The following is a 19,561-nucleotide window of genomic DNA, read 5'->3' as shown; positions in this document are numbered from 1 at the left end:
ACAGTTCTTAACCATTCGGGCACTTCGTCCTTGATCTCACGTTTATTCACGCGCCGTTATTTATCCGAATGGACAACTTGCAATTTTTTTCAATGATTTTTTATAGAGCAGGACTTCTGAACTGGAGTGACGAGTGGTTGCAGTACAGTTATTGGGGCAGTAAGCACATCCAGCACAAACTATATTTATACTTAATTTCTCTCTAAGTAGCAGTATAGCAGAGGGTGCATTAACTGTGCCTAAAAGCACTATGGTTCTAGTTTAATGCTTGTTGGTTATTGAAACTTGGTTAGCAGTGCGTTCAGAGCATCAGTATTGCTATTGTCTAATTGCAGTTCAGCGAAACAGGGCTGACTTTTCCTCTGACACGCATCCAGCGTTACCAGCGATGCACGAGTTCAAACCAGATGCCTTTCTTTTTGGTCTCGGAGTTTTGCAGTAAATCCCAGCAAAATTCTTTAAACAGTCCTTGGGCTCTTAACAAATCGGTGTCCACCTTTCGGGCTCCAGTGACGCTGGGCCAGTTGAACACACCACGCTTTGCCTTCCTGGATGAAAAACGCGGGGCAGCCCTCCTGGGGGAGTGTGGTGCCTGGAGAGCAGTGCGGCCGCGGGGGCGGCAGTGGCGGTGCCAGCGGTGGCGGTGCCGGCAGCCCCCAGGCCCGGCTGGCGCGGTGGTGGCCGAGGGGCCACGGGTTGGGACAGTCTCCCCGCGCCAGCTGGAGGGTCCGAGCACATCCCTCCTAAGAAGCGTCCCCTGCGAGCTGCGGGAAGGGCTGCCGCAGCAGGGGCACCAGGCCTTTGAAAAACTCGCCATGTTAGAGAACTCAAATTTAGTAGATCTGGAAGAAAGTCGTCATTCATTACAATAGCATAATTAAGATATGCGTTGTTTTTCGTCGAAGTGAGAAGGTTTTTCCTGTTGCTGTGGTATCTGTTTAAGGAGGAGAAGAAAAAGAAAAAAAAAAAAGAAAACCAAAAAGAAACCAAAAACCACAGAGACAAATACTCAAAGTGTAAATAAATACCTCTTTAGTATTGTGTGAGGCGCTTTTGACCCAGCCGTTTAAGTGTCAATTGCGGTTACACTGCATCCTCCTCCAGAGTCAAAGGACTCCGGCTTTTCTTCTGAAAGAATGAAAGATAGTGTGTGTACTAAATGTACATGATCTTTTAAACGCGGGATCTGGGAAAAAAGCAGTGTGAGGACTCACAATTTTTTGATCCATCACAGGTTTTTGTAGAGAAAGTTGACTTCAGTCTGTTTCATTGGTAAGTCTCTGGCCACTTGTAAAAGCCATGCTCTAGTGCGGTGGTTTCCAAACATTTTTAATCACTCACCCATATCAGTAAAAAATTTTTGACCACACATTCCCCCACACAACATATGTATGTTTATATATTTATAAATTATATATGCAGTGCACTAATATATTACATACATTATAAACCATACACAAAATAAAAAGTAAAAAAAAAATTATAAAAAGATTAAGTAAACACTATTTGTCAAATATATTTTATCTCATTTATTAATGGCACAAGAAAGTATTTTCTCCTGCCCTGCAGCGGAATCTCTTCCACAGCCCTGGGGTGCCTGCGCCCGCTGGCGAGCCCATTGCGCTGGTGGACATGGGAAACAGGCGAAATCAGGGGCCTCAAAGTATTTTTTTTTTCCTTGCACCACTGAATCATTTTTCAATAAGCAAAAATTGAATTATCTCATTGAGAACTGTTATTTGCTGATTATGAATAGAGACCCCATTTCCCTTTCCCCACTTTGTCTTTTCTTTGGGAAAAGGAGGAAAGACAGTAACATCTTTTCTGCTGTGGTCGTCCGTGTTGCAGAGACAAAACTGTTCTAGCCAGTGAGAATTAGTAGTTCTTCATCAGGGCCGCTTCGTTTTTCATCACCTTAGGATTGTGCCTCTAGCATGGAAATTGTGTGCTTCTGGAAAACTCCATGTTTTCTGTTGCAAGGAGAAGAATGATGTTGAGAAGTTGTCCATCCTAGTTGTTTTCTGCTCCCAAGAAAAGGATATCTTTGTGGTGTGGAATAAAGCATGCCAAAAATGAAGACTGAAATGGAAAAGGAAGGTGGTGTGTTCTTTTGAATTCTTTGCTGCATTTCAGTCACTGCCCCTCAGAGCCCAACATAAGGTCATTCTCAAGAAGGATGAATCCCAAGGTCTCCACAGCATGTTAATGCTGTTTGGTGCTTTTATGTTCGAGGTGTCTACAGAGCTTCACAGCTGATGGAGAGCAGTGTATCATCTTTGCCAGGACAAACAACAATCTGCCATGACAGTGACTCTCAGAAGAGCCACCACACCATCCTGATCTGGCTCCGTGGCTCATAAACCATGAAGGAGGCGTTGAGATCGTCTGGCCTCTCCCTGTGGTGTTTGTGGTGCTGCGTTCAGATGCGGACTGAAGAATCTGCCTGGGTGGTAATAATAAGGTCATAAAAGCCCAGAAAGACCAAAATTAGAGCAGAGTGTTCACACCTGACTTTTCTTCCCATAAAATAACTACATGCTGTCACACATCCTCAGCTGCATCAGTGCGCCGTTACCCCTTGCTGTTAAGAGTTCCATGTTGGTGGATCACGTCTCATGTCTTCCCGTTCCCAGCAAGTGCGAGTTTGAAGAAGACTGGATGTGGAGGGGCACCGTAGTGCCCAGGGTGCTGTTTGTGTTCCTCCTGGCAAATGGGGAGGTTTCCTTGGATAGACCTTTTGATCTATGGGAAATCCATGGAGTGATGTTAATTTCTATTCCTGAGCTGTAGAAGTATTCCTTTCAGCATGAATATTTTTCAGGAGCCTCTTGCACATATTTCCTATTCCATCTTTGCTATAATCCTCAGGAAGATCGAAAAGAGGAACAGGGATATATCCAACAGGATTTCACCCATTCCAGGTCCCCCTAACAGCTTTAGCTCAAACTTTAGTCCTGCTCTCAGGGTAATGCAATCTCCTGCATCCTGGTTTTCATCAGGCGTTTTGGGACTCCTTTTATCTGGAGGTAACCACAGTGTGAACGCCTCTCTCGCATTCTGTTCCAGCGTCATTTCAGGCAGCTCTTGATCACATTTGATCAAGCTCTGTGCTAACTTTGATACCTGTCAACCTTGTGGGTAGTGCTACCCCTTAGTACGAGGGTGTGCATGTTTCCAGCTGTGTCTGTAGAAGTGTAGAGAGTTTTCCTCCTTCACACCTGTGAAGGTACCATGGGATGCGTAGTACTTAAAAAACTTGAAAAGCTATAGCCACGTTCTAAGCGTGGTAGTGTTAATTTATAAATTGCTTTTGTTGATGACAGCAAAGGTGCCAAATCAGAATGGAGCCACGCTATCTATTTGTTGCTGTATTTTGTTCTCTAGAGATACTTCAGTCACTGCAGAGTTCATTTGAACGCTCCCAGGAAAAGAACGCGAGAGCAGTGAGAACTGCCACCTTCAGAGCAGTTCCAGCGTCGCCACCCTGGGCCTGCCCCATCCCGGGCACCCCATGGTGGTTCTTCCCGAGCTCCAAGAGCTGTTCTTCTCCCATGTCACTATGCAGGAGCCTGGTCTGACCCTGAGGGTGAGAAGGAATCATCAGAACTGGGATGATTTAGCTTGCCTTTGCCCATGGGGAGAGGTCATCAGCATGAAGAAAAGTTGAACCAAAATTCTAGCCCATATCCAAAGACGGACAGCCTGTGTTGAAATGTGATTTTTTTGTTCTGAGTTCAAGATTTTTGGAATTTCATGGCAAAAGTAGAGGCAAGTAAGAGCCCCCATTTAAGCTTTACAAGTTTCAGATATTCATCTGCATCAGTGTTCTTAGTTCCACGTTTCATCCTAGTGGCAGCGTCAAGACAGCCATGCTATATTTCTAGGACACAGCTGAAGGTTGATGTTTTAGGTTTGTGATTCAGTTGAAGCATTAAAATATGGAAGCTTTAAATCTGGATTCCTCTCCATTGTGGGGAGAAACACAGTGTTGGTGGCACGTCTGTTACGCGGCATCTTATAGGCCTAGTGACTTTGCCAGGTCAGACACCACAAGCCTCAGTAGAACAAGGCTCCATGGACTTTGTTTCCTCTTTTGTATTTATATCCCCTTCATTCTGCATTGGTGGAAAAAGATGCAATATGTTGCCCAAATGTATTCCCAAGACACAGCAGTAGATTTTCCATTAAGTGGTACTTGAGAAGTGAAGGAATAGGACTCTTCAGGCTCCGGGCTTAGCCGTTAATTGCGTACCATTTTAGACGACTGTATGAAGGAATCTGTGCAAATCATCGAAACAAAGTGTATGCATTGGTTAGGCTTACGGACTCTAATAGCTAATATTGATAGCAACAGTAAATTCCGCTCTTCAGAGGCTGATTAGGAAATGAAGACTCTGCATAGTTACACAGCTGCCAAAGCATCGGGCTTCCCCTATGACCTCCGCCGATGAAGTTCTGTGTCGCCACCGATAAAATGTGCTGCGCAATAACAATCACTTAAACGCAGAAATGGTCTCAGTGCTGCTGAAGTCCGTACTACAGAATCAATTTTTGTCATTCTATTGCTCCCATCAGAACTTTCAGAATCTCACTTCCAGTGGAGCTGAAGGTGCGCAGACCTTCCCATCTCCCGTTGCCGGACCTCGGCCGTGCTGCCGGAGCCCGCAAAGGTCGGATGAGGGGGGTTACAGCAACATGCAGCTGCACACTGGAGTGAACACTACAGCTGTGTTGTCAGATGAATGACACTAGAAAATGAAAATTATTATTCCTACTTTGAAATTATAATTGTATCTCAAAATATATTTTTTAAATTAGTAACTTAGAACAGTCTAAGGCCATTTTTGGCAGTAATCTATCCTGAGACTTCCCATTATTTTATGACTGTCCGTGTGCATTTTTTCACATGTAATTCTGAGTTAGCATTTATTATTTTTTTCTTCACCAAGGATTGCTGGAATCTAAAAGGTATTTAAGACAACTTAATCAAATAGCTAAAAAAGCTTTCTCTTCAGACTAACCTATTATTCCTCTTTCAGTCATATAGGAAATAGTCAAAAAGTGAATTCTTGATGCACCCGATGAGAACAATAGATGTGTGTTCAGTCTTTCCTTCTCTAAATTAGAAATCACAGTATAGACAATGGAATTTCTAAATCATATATTATACCTTATTCTCTGGTGGGAATAAAATGTTCATGTTTGCCTCCTTTTCTCTGTTTAACTTTGACTGCTGTGAACACTAGGAAGAATAACCCTGCAGCTTTTCTTTCTTTTTTTCCCTTTTTTTTTTTAATCTATTCATTTTATACTTTTCAGACAGATTTTTCCCCGGGGTGAAACAAAGGTTAACTGAAATTTCCTCTGTTGTGTACCTGAACGAATCAGCAGTTTGAGAAGGAAATCCCATTGATGGGCAAAGAGAGTGACAGGCTCTATTTAAAGAATTCCCCCGACTGTGTGGTAGACCAACCATGCCATGAATTTAACTGTTCCTGTGGTCCCCATACTTGTACCCACCAAAAAGAGAGAAAAAACTACTTTGTTCTGCAAATGTTGCGCTAAGCTTTGAAAATCATGAGCCACTGAGTTTTGTGAATTAACATTACTAGCAGTGGTCAAGACTAAAGGAAGCAGTGTTTATAGCATGAGACAAAAAACACACAGAAAATTATGCGTACTTGCATAATAGAAAAGGCACACTACGTATTTGTGTTTTAACATGTGTCTGTGCGTTTTAGCAATTTTATAGTACACATATTCCCCAATAATATGATTTACAGACTTGACTTTTGCTTTATTCACTGCACATTTTTATTCTCAGTTAGTGTGTGAAACATCCTGCCCATACACAGCTGTAGGAGTCCTCGGGGCTGAGGTAGATGTGAACGGGCGTACACTTGGAAGAATGTGCAGGATTTTTTGTTAGAGAAGTTGTGCAGCAGTTTGGCTACGCAGAAAGGAGAGACGTGGATGAAAAGCAATATGGGATCCTGATGTTCGATAAGAAGAGGCAGTGTGTGCTAACACCTGGGTGATTTTCATATTTCTTGATGTCTGCTGTACATAAATAAAAAGCGCACAACTCTGCTTGGTTTAATACTCCTAATTCACATGTGTTAAAACTTCGTGACCTTTGAGTCTTCTGGAAAACTGCAGCTCCGGCCCTGCCGCGGGCCCCCGCCGAACACGCTGCCTGGGGATTATAAGTACCATGTCGTAGCCCCCAACCGTCAGACTTTTCTTCTCTGGCAGTGACGGTTAACTCTTCTCCCATGGGTAATGGCTGCTTAAGTTTGCTTAAAGTTACTTTAATAGCTCTTGGTTGTTTTTTGGGTTTTTTTTCCACTTATGCAGGACTGTTCTGAGGTGTGTTTTTGTTCTTTTTAAACTCTGATATGCTTTTGGCCAACAATGCCTATGCTTCAGTCAACTTCTTACATTTTAATTCATTTCAAAATGGGTTGAGTTTTGTTGTTTTTTCACTGTCGTCCTTCCAATTTTGTGATGCTTTTCAAAAACATGATGCTGGATCAGATAAAGGTTGCTAAAAATAAAGTATTACTGGTATTTTCTCACTGGCAAAAAATAGACATATTACTGTGCGTATATATTTTTTTAAAAAAAAAATTATTTATTTATTTTCAATATCAAGGGGAGAGGCAGGAGGGTCTTTCCTTCCTATGAGGAAATTTCTCAAATTGAGCTTCCATCAATGGTTACACCCGCTGATTTCTCTGTGTGAGTTTATGGATCTCTTTTAAAGTTGCCTTACAGAAATATTGACATGTAATCCATTGTTTTTAAGTAAATCACCTTTTCCGCATCAAAGCAAAGTTGAGGAATCCCTAAAAGTGTCTAAGAAAAACACCGCAGTCGATGCCATTCCTCCTGTGTGGGGGTTAATTCGAATGATGGGTGATGGGCAGAGGGCTCACTCCGCCGTGGCTGCCGCGTGGGGAGACGTGGGTGCTGGGATGGAGCTGGAGATGGAGAAGCCCAGAACGCGCGAGGTGGGTCCGCGCTGGTCCCCGGGCCGTGGCTGGGACCCGCAGGCGGTGGAAGGAGCGGTGGGACAGCGGCGCAGACCCACGCCCTCCCCCACGCAGTGCCGGAGCCGCGCGCGCCTGCGGCAGCGTCGGGCAGAACACGCGCCCCTTCAGCCACAGCCAGGCGTGGTGGGCATTAGAGCAGGCGTCGTCTACTGCAGACGCCTCTGGTGACATACGTGTGTGTGCATGTATATACACACAGCCATGTACACATACATCTATGGGTACCCGAACACCCCTTCCTGGAAGAGGAGGATGTGCAGTGCGACCTGGTGCACAGAAACCCACATTCCCGTGCTCTGCAAGGTCTGATGTAGGGAGAGGGTCTTGATTTCTGCTCTGGGACGCTGCGTGGTTGTTGTCACTTCACACTTCCATCCCTTGCTTTTTGGAACGAGGGCTACTTGAACACAAAAAACACGGCACTCGTTATAGCAAATTACGTTACAGTAAGACTCGAATCACTTTGGTTCAAACATAAACAGGAATTTTCAGATCTATGTAAAATGTCACAACATGAAATTCTTACAGATCTAGATCATCTTTAGGGGTTCAAGACTTACCATTTTAAAATCTTACTCGTTGCTCCAATAGCAGCCGGAAGCTGTGTCCTGACACGCTAAATGTTGTTCAGAGAGATGTCTGGAACAATCCTTGCCACAGAGGTCTTACAGTAGAATGTAATTAGGGTTCTCTATTCTGTAATGTGCTATATTAATTAGCAGTCAAAATCCAATTTTTAAAGCCCAGCTTTGAAACATATTTGCCCTTCAGGCCACGTATCGTATTGTCACAGCTTGAAGCAGCCTGTTTCAGTGAACTGATCATAAAGTAAACTAAACAAAATACAACTGGGGAAGGGGCACCACTTGCCTTGCCCTTTTAGAAAATTTAGTGTTTTATTTTCAAAGCTGAATGTCCAGGCTCTGCAGCTTCTCTCTGCTGTTAAATGGGGTAACAAACCAAACCTTCGCAGGGCGGGATGAACTTGCACAAAGGACAGGGACGTGTTTCCCCAGCTCCCACGAGCGAAATAAAAGTGCGACTTTTGCTGGGTCAGAATCGGTGCCCGGCTGTGCCCGGCTCGGCCGCCGGGGTCCCGCTGGTGCCACCGATAAAGAAATCTTCTGAACAGGTTATTGTTTATTCTAAGGCAGTTTTTTGTTCTGTGGAAACGGATTGTTCCTCCGGGCAATTTCGGGTTTTGACTGCTGGTCCTCGTCCTCCCTCCTCCCCTCCTCTCCCTTTCTGGGATGAAAGAGGGAAGGCTTGAATGCACATTGAACAGTGGTCCTAAATCTGGCTTCTCCATGAGCGCTGCTTGGAAATTTACATTTTCATGCTGGTGGAGGGATACGTGTGAATCTCAATGATCTTTCAAAATTTTTTCTTTAAATAAAAGCAAAGCTGTTGCTTACAATTCATCCTATTGTACAGGGGCACGGGACAGCCAAAGTGTAACACGTTATAAAAGAAGAACCTTGCGCAGAGCTTCCATTTTCATCTAAACAGTATACATTTTGCATCCTGTCTGTCATTTTTTCTGGCTTCTGATTTCCCTTCTCTTCTTCCCTCTTCTGCAATTTGACAAAACAATTTTTTCAAAGTATAAATACATGACGTTCATATGGCAAAGTCAGGTGTATTTTTTTAGCTGAAGAGTAGAAATTAACATAATCTTAAAAAGGAGATTGCTTTTAACAAATGAAGATGAGAAAGAATAAAAGCACGGATTTGTGAAAGATGTTCTGGGAGGATTTTATTAATACAGTGTGAAAACTCACAGGACCCTGTCAGTAATGTAAGTTTTGTGCGTGCAGCTTCTTCACAGGAGCAGAGAGAAGTCTTGACAGAGAATATCTGAAGTTTTTTTAACGTCTCTTTTCTTAAGGTGCTGTGAAGAGTAACGATGAAGTTCTCATAGCCTGCTTCCTTAAGGCAGAAATTCACCCTCGGGGGGTGTGTGTCTGAGACGAGGGTGGAAAGCTTTTGACCGTGCCCGGGCCGGCCTTGGGAAGTGCCCGTGGCTCCAGAGGAGCCTCCAGCAGCCGATGGCAGGGCGGTGGGTGGCCAGGAAGCCCCTCGGAGCAGCCCGAGCTACCCGGGGCTGCAGGTGCCCGTCGGACAAGCTCATTCGCCCAAATAACCAAACTAAAAAGGGGGCAGGGGAGGTGTTTGCCAACCTGAGCAGAGTTTTGTGGTTTATTTCAAGATTTAGCACCAGGCAAAGTGCTGTGGTCAATGAGAAAAATCGTTGCAGATTTTCCTGTGTGTCTCCAAAGCCAGATTTCAAGTTGTTTGCTGAAGCATAGCTCTTCCTGCGTACTTCAGTCTGAAGAATTTATAGTGAGTAAAAACAAAGCCTTACACATTGTGTTGTGAATTACACTTAACTTTTAGGTCACCAAACGGATTTAATAATGAGAGATTTTGTTGTATTATTTCAGTCAGCATTAAAGCTCTTGTATTTATTTTCTACTTTGAGCAGTTTTAGTTTCTAGTATTAGGAATATCTGAATCATTGTATCATGGTTTTCCCCTTGAAGCGGGGGATTTTGACAGTGAAGAAGAGAAACTTAGTTGGTTTGTCCTCAGGAAGGACATGCCTGATGATTAACAGGAGTTAATTTGCCGGTTATTTTGATCTGTAGCCTGTCAGCCATTCTGCATGAGCTTTTCTATGAAACACGGCGCTCGGTACTGATTGCCAGAGCAGAGTTTTGAATTACAAATATCTTTTTTCTTTATGAATGAATTTCCTTAACAGGGTTCCAAGTAATAAATAATGCACTCAAATATGTCAGTGCGTTTCTTTGCTTTTAACTGCTAGACACCAAAGGGCCTGATTTTCCCCTGGGCATACCCAGGACTCGCTTCCAGCGAGGAGCTGAGGCAGCGCGGTCCCTCCTGTTCCCGTGGGGTGGTGGTGGTCGCTTCGTGTCTGGAGGATCCCAGGGTGAAGGATCCGGTGGGTACTTGCGTTTGAGCTCTGGCTGTGCCAGAACCACGGCTTGGGTGCGACACATGACTCAAATCCCTTCGCAAATGGGCCAGCTAATTCATTACTGATGTCCTGTGATGGTCATTAGCATCGCTGGCATTAGTGAGTGCTGAAAATAAAAATATTTCAGAGTGCCGTTGAGATTGGAGCAGATAGTAATCACCCCGACTTTTGGATGAAGAGCAGCAGCAAGCAGGTATTATGCTCTGAAGCGCCCTTTGTATGTTTGAGTGACATACCTTGTACCAGATATTGCATTACACACTTCAGCTGAAATTATTGACTTTTTCAGTAAATGAAGGGTTCGGCATGATATTACAGATTGGTATAATTTTAATTTCTAGTCATCTGCCTTTTGTTGGAAATGAATAGTACAATCAAAATCAGTTGGATAAATTTTTATTGTTTTTTTTTACTGTTTGTGAATCTTGATGTTGTGATTTGTGTTAATAACACACGTAGATGCTTTGGGTTTGGACTGGGAGCGGGATGAAGCACTTTGCATTAAAAAGTCTGCAAACATACAGGATTAATTTACGCACAAGTTGTAATGGTTACTGTAAAAGCATAGGTAAGGTGAACACCTCTGTTGACATGAATCCTCCCTTAATGATGAAAAAGATGCCGTGGTGGTGCAGCTGTCTTTGCACAGGGAGAGAAGTAAACACTGTTGACATGCAGAATTTTTAAACAGCTGTAACTGCATCCCTATTCTTTTAGCTTATTGCCTTTTATTTCCTTTTTGATGTTTTCTTTTTACTTCTGCCAGTCCAAAGGCTGTGTGTGAGAAGGTTATGGTGTGACAGTTGATAATTTAGTGTGTCATCCTGATTTATTGCACATTACCAAACCCTGTTACTTAGCTTACAGTCTTAGTTGCTGTGGTTGTGCATAAAGTCATTTTGGCATGCATCAGTCAGAAAGCAGTGCTGAAGACACAGATTTTGCGAAATCGTAAGGAGGAAAAGTGTATTTTATGTTGTGCGTTAGCGACCTGTTCCATGTGCTCCCACTCTGGCAACCTCTGGACTTGAGCTGGGCATCCCTGCGAGTGCAGGCAGAGATTATTCAAATGGCCGGGACTGGAGGCTTTGGAGTCCCTGCCTCTGAAGAAATCAAATCCTCGCCTGAATTTATACTCTGGGGGCAGAGCAAGAGGGTGGTGTCAAATAAAGTCCACCCGATAGTTGGACGTGGGCTGATTCCAAGGTGAACCAGTTTGGTGCCAAGCAGGTTGATGGTTTTCTTTTACTGAAGATAGAACTAGTTTCTCCGCTTTGGTGCATTCAAAGTCTGTTATCAGTTTCAATAAGTGCAGTAATCATATTGTTGAATATATTATAGAAAAATATTAAAATAAATTAAATATAATTAATTTTATTTCTGTTTTTCAGGAGAAGTTGGTGTGGACTGGTCCATCTGTAATAAAGACTTAGAGGTAACACAAACAACCAAATTGTTCCATAATTCTTTATTTTTATGTTTATCAACAAGCAGAGCAAGATAAATGGGATTGAAAAATCGATCTGTAGTTTTTGGGTGGCATCCTCAGCAGCATCCTCCCAGAGGCAGGCGAAGGCTGAGCTCTCGTGCCGTAGGACGAGGTTCATTGTTGGGCGGGCAGACGAGCGGAGCGGGAAGAGGTTGCCAGCAGCCAGAGCTCCTCCACAGACCCCGCGAGGAGGAACTTGCCTCTTCTGTCCCAGTAATTGTTCTGTGGCAGCTACGTCCCGTTCCCACTGGCGGCACCACAAGCCGTTGGTGTGTGGTTGGCTCCAGAGTCTGGACTCGGCTCGGGAGTTGGTGTGGTTGGGCTGTAACCTGGGGCACTTGGGCAAGGTGCTGTGGCGTCCAGGAGGAGCTTCAGCTGTGAGGTCCGACTCCTTCAATTTCTCCTGCCATGGTTCAGTAAAGTTTACATAATCAGGTGACATGAACAAACTCTTTCCCTTAAGAGAAGTGGTATTTTTGTAACTCTTCCGTTCACTTGTCCAGAATTTTATTTTGTTTTTTAAAAAGTTGAAGACAGGATTTTCAATTTGGTCTGCCTACACAGAAAGTATATGTGAGGTCACTGGGAGAGAAAGAGTTGTTTCCAGCTTCTCTTTTTTCTTCCTTTTCCTTTTTAAATCTTTCTTTACAATTGCAAATTGCAGATTTGGTCTAGACTTCTATAGCATTGTATGTTGTCCAAGAAGGTTGGCTTAATGTGTGCAAGGGAATGTGTAACTTGCATTTGCAATTAATGCTAGTTATATTTGTATTCTGGGAAAAATTCCAGTTCATCATGAAATAGCATAGTGAGTAAAAGTGTCTTGACTCATCAAGGGAAAGCAAAACTTCATAACTGCAATTTTAAACAGCAAAAAAAAAATGACCCGAAGTGAAAATTTGAACAAGGCAATACTCGTCTTGTAGACAATGCAGGTTTCTCCATAACAGAATGATCCAGCACAAATCAGGATGTGTAAATTGTACTTGTAAAAAGTTAGATTTTTAACTGAACACTACCAGCAGTGACCTTTTCAAATTTCCGGTTCTAACAAACACTAAACCACAGAATCCCAAATGATAAATACATTTTTCTCTTCTTGTCTCCCCAGGCACAGATCTCCAACTACGCAAGTGTGAGGCATAGCGGTATGCGGTACTACACAGCTGATAAAAATGTGACCTGTAAAAACTGCAGTAGACGAGGTCATTTGTCCAAGAACTGTCCTACTCCAAAGGTAAATGCAACACTTAAATTACTGGTAGCTGCAGCTGTTGTTTCTAGTACTCTCTTGTGCTTGCCATTAAAAGCATTGCATCCGTGGTTTATTATTGCATGGAAAGGTTGTTGCAGGTAGAAGGACAGCTTGCACAAGATCAATTTACTTGTAGTGGGTCTGGCTGAGATGGAGTTGATTGTCCCCACAGCGCTGGCAGCTAGAAAGGTGTTGGTGACACCCCAGAGTTGTGGCTGCTGCCCAACATCCCCCTCACCCGCAGGCCCCAGCGGGCAAGATCCTGGGAAGAGACACAGCCGGGGCAGCTCACCCAAGCTGCCCAAAGGGATATTCCTTGTCGTATGGCGTCTGCTCAGCCAGAAAAACTAAGAGAAAGGAGCAGGGGGTAAGGGCGGCAATCATTACTACAACGTTTGTCTTCCGGAGCAACCGCTACACCCGCTGAAGCCCTGCCTCCCGGGAACTGGCTGGGCATCGTCTGCTGCTGGGGAAGAGAGAATCAATGTTTTGTTTTCCTTTGCTTCCACATGTGGCCTTAGCTTTTGCTTTACTAAACTACTTTTATCTTGACCCATGAGTTTTTTCTGTCTTATTTTCTCCCCATTTTTCCCATCCCCGTCCTGTTAAGGAGGGGAGTAATAGAGCGGATGGGTGGGCACCTGGTGTCCAGCCAGGGTCAACGCACCACTTTACTATATAAAATTAGCTGTCTGTTTTGTGGAGGTCATTGCTTTTATTGTGTTTATAATCTCTGCAATTCCTAGTAAGCAGTAGACATTTATTTGGGGTCACTTCATTTCATCTTTTGTGTTTTTTCTTTTCTGTACTCTTTTGAAACATTCTCACTTGACATAATTCCTTTCTTATTTCTCCACAGAAAGTTCCCCCTTGCTGCCTGTGTGCAGGAAGAGGCCATCTACAAAACAGTTGCCCAGCACGTTTTTGTTTGAACTGCTGTTTGCCTGGCCACTATTTCAGGGAATGCCTCGAGAGAGCCTATTGGAATAAACACTGCAATCGCTGCGACATGAAGGGGCATTATGCTGATGTGAGTATTGCCCGTGGCAAAGAGCTCAGTCATTACCGGTTTTGTATCTGTCAGACCTGAGTTTACAACACAGTCTTTTAACATTTTCTTTAATTTTATATGTTGCGTATTTGCATAAGCATATGAAAATATTGTTGTCAGTCATTATCAGTATCACAGTTTTCATGAAGAGTGGTTGGAACTGGAGCATTGTAAACACTCACTCTTTAGTTTATTTTTGTCCAGTTTAGTTAGGGTGGTGAAAACATCCTCATTTGTGTTGAACTGAACGCGTACAGAGGCTGAAATTAGCAGACGTGGTATGTTGCAAGCATGCCAGCAAGAGGTAAAAAATAACTGTGATGTTCCAAGAGTTCCAGATATGTGTTTTTTTCACTATGATCACATATTTATCAATGAAAATATTATCAAAAATTTAAACTAATGTCTAAATGGTTTTGAGAGGCATTGATAACCGTGCTACATTTTACATTGCAAATGTACTTTAGGAACAAAATGGAAATGATACATTTTATTTCTTATTGAAGTATAGGTGAATAAAAATTTTAGCTGACATTAGCTCATAAGGAAGCAGGTCTGCAGTCACATTCACGTGCCTTAGCTTAGTTTCTGCCTGCTTTTCAGTGGAGTCCTCTATTATTTATGAACATGCAAGAAGAAAGATAATGATGGAATTAGTTGTCTCTCTACTTCTGTATCCCTATGGACAGGCCCATCACATACGTACTATGAGAGAGTTTGTAAAGTAGTCGAACAGTTGCAAAATTGTTTATTGTTAAGAGAAAAATATTGATAGAAACAGTTAATGTCTGGAACATACTGATGTGTTGTCTTAATCCCAGGAGAACCACACTGATGTTTTCTATCTTCACTACTGTCGTTCAAAACCCAACTGTCTCTACTTACACCAGCGTAGCTCTACAGGTTGGGTGGACACTCCGGTCCTGTTGCCAATCACTCGGATTCCTCATTCATATTATGTTACGCTGCCTCTGTGTCATGAACACTGTAGAAAAGAAAGTATTTAGTGGAAATAATTATCTCCATACTGTACCTAACAAAACGGCCTTGCAGAGGTGTTAGCAAGCCTGCATCTGTATTCACAGTACAAATGGTTCTGTCCAACGGGAATATGGAAGCGCTCCCTTCGTCTTCTAAAAGACTGAATGTTCGGTTTATTTCCCACCAGATGCTTGGCTGCTTGTTTCAGGTTAAGCAGCACAATGGGAGACGGGTTTCCATTTATTTTACAGGGAGATGGAGGCCCCATAAAATAGATGCATTCTGATATTAGATTTTACTGAGTATTCAAAGTTGGTTGGATAAGTGAATGAGTAACTTTGGCACAAAAGTGTATGGAAGTATTAAAAATGTTCGAGTACTGTAGGGGTACTGAGGTGTGTTAAAGGTCATCCCGATACAGGGTGTTCTCGGCACTAAAGACTAGGTGGGAGGTAAGGTCATGGACTTCATTTGGCTGAGACTTTTTTCTCAAATCTTCTATCATTTAAACAGTACCATGATGGAAACACACTCTTCAGTGCATGATCTCCTTTCTTAAAAATATTTCTTCAATTCTTCTGAATGCATTTTGAAACAAGTAGAAACTGGTTTGCTCTTGACAGTCTGCCCAAAGCTGTTAATACTGCTAGTGACAGTTAGTAGCTATAAGAAAGATGGAGAGAGGCTTTATGCCAGAACCTTCCTGGTCTCCCAAGACCTTCCCAGATAGTCTTTAATGGAAGTACTTCTCATATAGATACATAGATAGTGCTGGATTGAATTTCAAAAATATAAACTAGATAAAGGTAACGACTTTGCAGTAGGACACAATTCAGGTTAGTAGAAGGTTCAGGTATGACTGTAACATGAAGATTTGTCCTCATATTTCATGAATACAGGTAGAAGACTTGATGTGTCCTTTCTTTAATCGCCCTGTGGCTTGTCGGTAGCAGCGGCGGTTATGCTGTGAGGACTAAAGAGGAACACAGAAGTAGTTTGAAGGCCTTTGAGTTTGATAGGGTCTACTAAAATAAAACACAGATGAAAATTGAAGTGGATTAAATATAGTTTTATCTTTTTTTTAACTTTGTGTAATATTATTATGGTTTTACATGTCCCAGAAATTCAGTCTTGTACATAGCAATCAACCTTTTATACTTCTTTTTCCCTCAAATTAAACACAAAAATGTGAGGATAAAAGGCAATCTATGATAACATCAGCTTACATTCCTACTTTATTTTCTATCTAAAGATATGGCTTAAATGTTTGTCTTCCAAATAAGCCTGTTCGATTCCCCTAAACGCTGGGTTTTTTTGAAATTCTGAAATATTTGAATCTATTTCTAAATGTGTCCTCCCTACCTTAGCTTCATCCATTTGGTCAAAGAATGAGGAAGATCCTGAGAAGGCGTTACCCTCCCTTTCCCTGAATACAGAAGTTAATCTGAATAACTCTTCTACCCGGTAAAGCTTGTGTGCCATAACTTCTGTCATTACATTCAGTCCCATATCGCAGAATCGTGGAATAACTGTGTTCCCGTGTTTGACCCCATATTTTAGCAGTCAGACAGGAGAGACTCCCCTTCGTGTGCCTTCTGGGGAGAAGGTCTGTGCAGCGCGCTGCTGGTGTGTCCGTTCTGCTCCTGCTGGGGACGGCACAAACGCGAGGAGTCAGGGAAGGGAACTGAGAGTCTGTTACAGGCTCACCACAGACGATGATCTGTGGGATATGCAAATGAAGCCCAGCACATTTGGGAGCTTAGTATTTCTTTTGATATTTGAATGTTAAAAATTTAAATTCGATCTTCCTCTTCTAGCTGTACTTTCGCTTATAGCTGATGTGTGCACAGTACCATTACTTTAAAGAACGTGAACAGCGTGTTTCTGCACCCCTTTCTGGTAAGCAGTTAGAGCTGTAATCTTAAGTATCTTTTCTTTGCGTCTCTTGCCACCTTTTCTATTTTACACATTTTATGAAGGCAGTTCTCATAAAGCAATTTTCTTTTCACACATTTTATGAAGCTAGTTCTCATAAAGTAATTTCATTTTCTGTAAAGAATTATGAGTCATAGAATCATAGAAGTCCTCTGTCATCCCACAATTTAACTCCTACCTAAGTTGTGTAGATTATCAGGAACATCACAACATGTATTTTTTCTGCTCATTTAGGTCCACTTTAAATCAGAAAGGGTTGTCTTTGAAACTTTCAGGCAGTTCTCCTGCACTTCTGCATGACAGGCATGTGGATACTTGTGCAGTGAGTGCTGGAGCGTAAGAGCAGGGTCTCCTCTGCCCTGTCCTTGGAAAGAAAGACGGGACAGCAGAACTGCAGAGAGCGAAAGGGAGGTGGTGAGGCTGCGCAGCAGGGTCAGAGAAGTTACAAAAAGCGAGAGGGTATCCTTTCAAAACCTGGTGTCTGTATGCAAATGAAGAAAACAGAAAGGATCGTAAACTCTGGCGGATTAAACGTGAAAGTGCAGAATTGAGGGTAAAAAAGAGTTTAAGGGGCACTTTGCAAAGGAATCAAAACCAACAGTAAATCTTTCTTCACATCAGAGCAAGAAGCACGTAAGGCCAACAAGACATGATGATGATCAAGGTATGAAAGGAACGTTCAGCCAAGATAAGGCCATCGCTAACAACTTAAAAATATTTTTTTGGCACCTAGCGTTCATAGTGGAAGAAACCGGGGACATTCCCACACTGAAATCTTACTTTGTGGAGGGAATCATCAGAGAATCTCTCTGAAATGGAAGAGAATGTTAGGGTTACTACTAACCTATGAATACTAATTCATTACCAGAACTGGACAACGATTACCCAAAGCTGTAGAGGGGCTGGAAGGTGAAATGGCCACGTCTGTGACGGCAGTTTGTTATCTTTTGCGTTGTGTCTGATTGGTAACTGAGTGGCAAATACAATGACAATTCTCTAAACGGGTCCCAGGGAGAGCTGGGCAACCAGACCTGCCAGCCTGATGTGCACACCAAGCAAGTTACCAGAAAATGCAATAGCAGCGGCATGTTGGAATAGATATATAAATATGATATACATGGGAGGATTCAAGATCGCTTTTGTAAAGGAAATCCCACTTCTCAGAAATCTCTGGAGTTCTTCAAAAGAGAAGGTCGACAAGCATGTGTGTAAACATGATCCAGTTGACATAGTCTACGATTTCCAAAAGGCATTTGACAAAGTTCCTGACCAAAAGCTTTTAAGGAAACTAAACAGGCATGGAATAAGAGGATAAAGGTAGGATATGCTAGTGTGACATGGAAAAGGGTTAACAATAGGGCGACAAGATTTGCTGAGAAGACTGAATTATTTAGAGTGTCGGTGCTGTGAGCCAACTGTGAAGAACTGCCCAAGGACCGTAAGAATCGGAGGGAGAGCACAATAAAATGGCAGATGAACTTGGGTGGCAATAAGTGTAAAGTAAATTACCCAGGGAAAAATAATCCCATCTTTGTATGTGGATTGGTGGGCTCTGAGCTTACCATTACCATTCAGGACTCAAATTTTAGGCTTATGAGATATGATCCCCCAAAAAATCAGTTCAGCATTCAAAAGCTGTGGAAAAAAAGCAGATGAAACATTAGGAGTCAGCAGGAAAGCAATGGACACCTAGGTGCAACTTTGGTCTCTTCTGTGTCCTTCAGCACAGCTACAGCTCTTCAGCCCAGAAGAGAGATGAGAGAGGGAAGCATCTGTAAAGAGCTTCAAAATCATCCATGATGGCAGACAGTGCTTAGTGATCAGTTCTTCATCATTTCTTCCAGTACAAGAAATAGTGGGCATCTGACAAAGGCAGTAGGGAGATAGGTTGAGGAGACACAGAAGGAGGTGACTTCTCATGCAATAGGCAGCAGATCTGTGAGACTCCTTACGGAGGGATGCAGGAGGTTGCTCTGGTTCCGAAGGAGTTGGGACCAGTTCATGGAAGACAAAGCCATGTAAATTTACCTAACACACAGAAACTTCATCCAGCTTGCACAGTCATTGAGCTTAAAACAGCTGGGTGTGGAGGAGTGTTGGGGAAGGGATGTGTGCTTGCTCCATGAGGCATCATGTACGGCTATGGTTAGAGACCATGGGCGGGTGGTCCAACGCAGCGTAGTCGTTATTGTTTTCAGGCTATGTAAACTGATCATAATAACAGGTCCATATGTCTGTGTCTCTGCTAATTACTTTCTGTAAAGAATTACGAGTCCGCCACAGGGCATTTTATCAAAAAGCTGAAAGTGTTTCTCCAAGCCCAGTTACTGCGACTGTTGTGTATCAGCCTGCCTGTTGGGAAGTTTCTGGTGTCCGTAGGAGTTATGTTGGGCTAAATGAGTCCAGTGGTTCCCCAAAGTTCTCCAAAATACTCTGAAAACATTACTGCAGCCTTCATAGAGCAGATCTTAATACAGTGTTGGGAAAAAGACTAATATACTCCCTAATTTTTTTTCAGTTGTTATCAAATACTTTGGATGCTCAAAAAACATTTTCTGTTATAGAAAGTTCACTTGCTTTTACCATGCACAATGGATACAGAACAAGCTCCTGTGCACAGTCTGTCTCAGAGTGACTCTCCATGGTCACGCTTTTGTCCAGAAATGAGCACAAGGCAGCTCAAGGCTTGAGACTAGGCTGGACTTCACCTAGTTGGATTTGAGAATGCTCAAAGTTATTTAAAACATTTTCAGGAAAATACATGTATTATCCGTTAGGTCAGTCACTTTCCCTG

General features: G+C 42.8%; 1 protein-coding gene across 4 annotated transcripts in view; it reads left to right on the top strand.

Annotated features, from left to right (window-relative positions):
- The window catches only part of ZCCHC7 (zinc finger CCHC-type containing 7), a 115,323-nt gene that overhangs the window by 67,144 nt on the left and 28,618 nt on the right, over positions 1-19,561 (top strand). For all 4 annotated transcript variants that reach the window (XM_054185598.1, XM_054185601.1, XM_054185600.1 and 1 more), the window contains 3 exons: positions 11,448-11,491; positions 12,657-12,782; positions 13,660-13,830. In XM_054185598.1, coding sequence (XP_054041573.1) covers positions 11,448-11,491; positions 12,657-12,782; positions 13,660-13,830 — 341 coding nt within the window. The remainder of the gene's footprint in view (positions 1-11,447; positions 11,492-12,656; positions 12,783-13,659; positions 13,831-19,561) is intronic.

Source organism: Rissa tridactyla, chromosome Z (assembly GCF_028500815.1).
Source record: "Rissa tridactyla isolate bRisTri1 chromosome Z, bRisTri1.patW.cur.20221130, whole genome shotgun sequence".
NCBI classification, from domain to species: Eukaryota; Metazoa; Chordata; class Aves; order Charadriiformes; family Laridae; genus Rissa; species Rissa tridactyla.
This window is presented reverse-complemented; position numbering and strand designations above follow the sequence as displayed.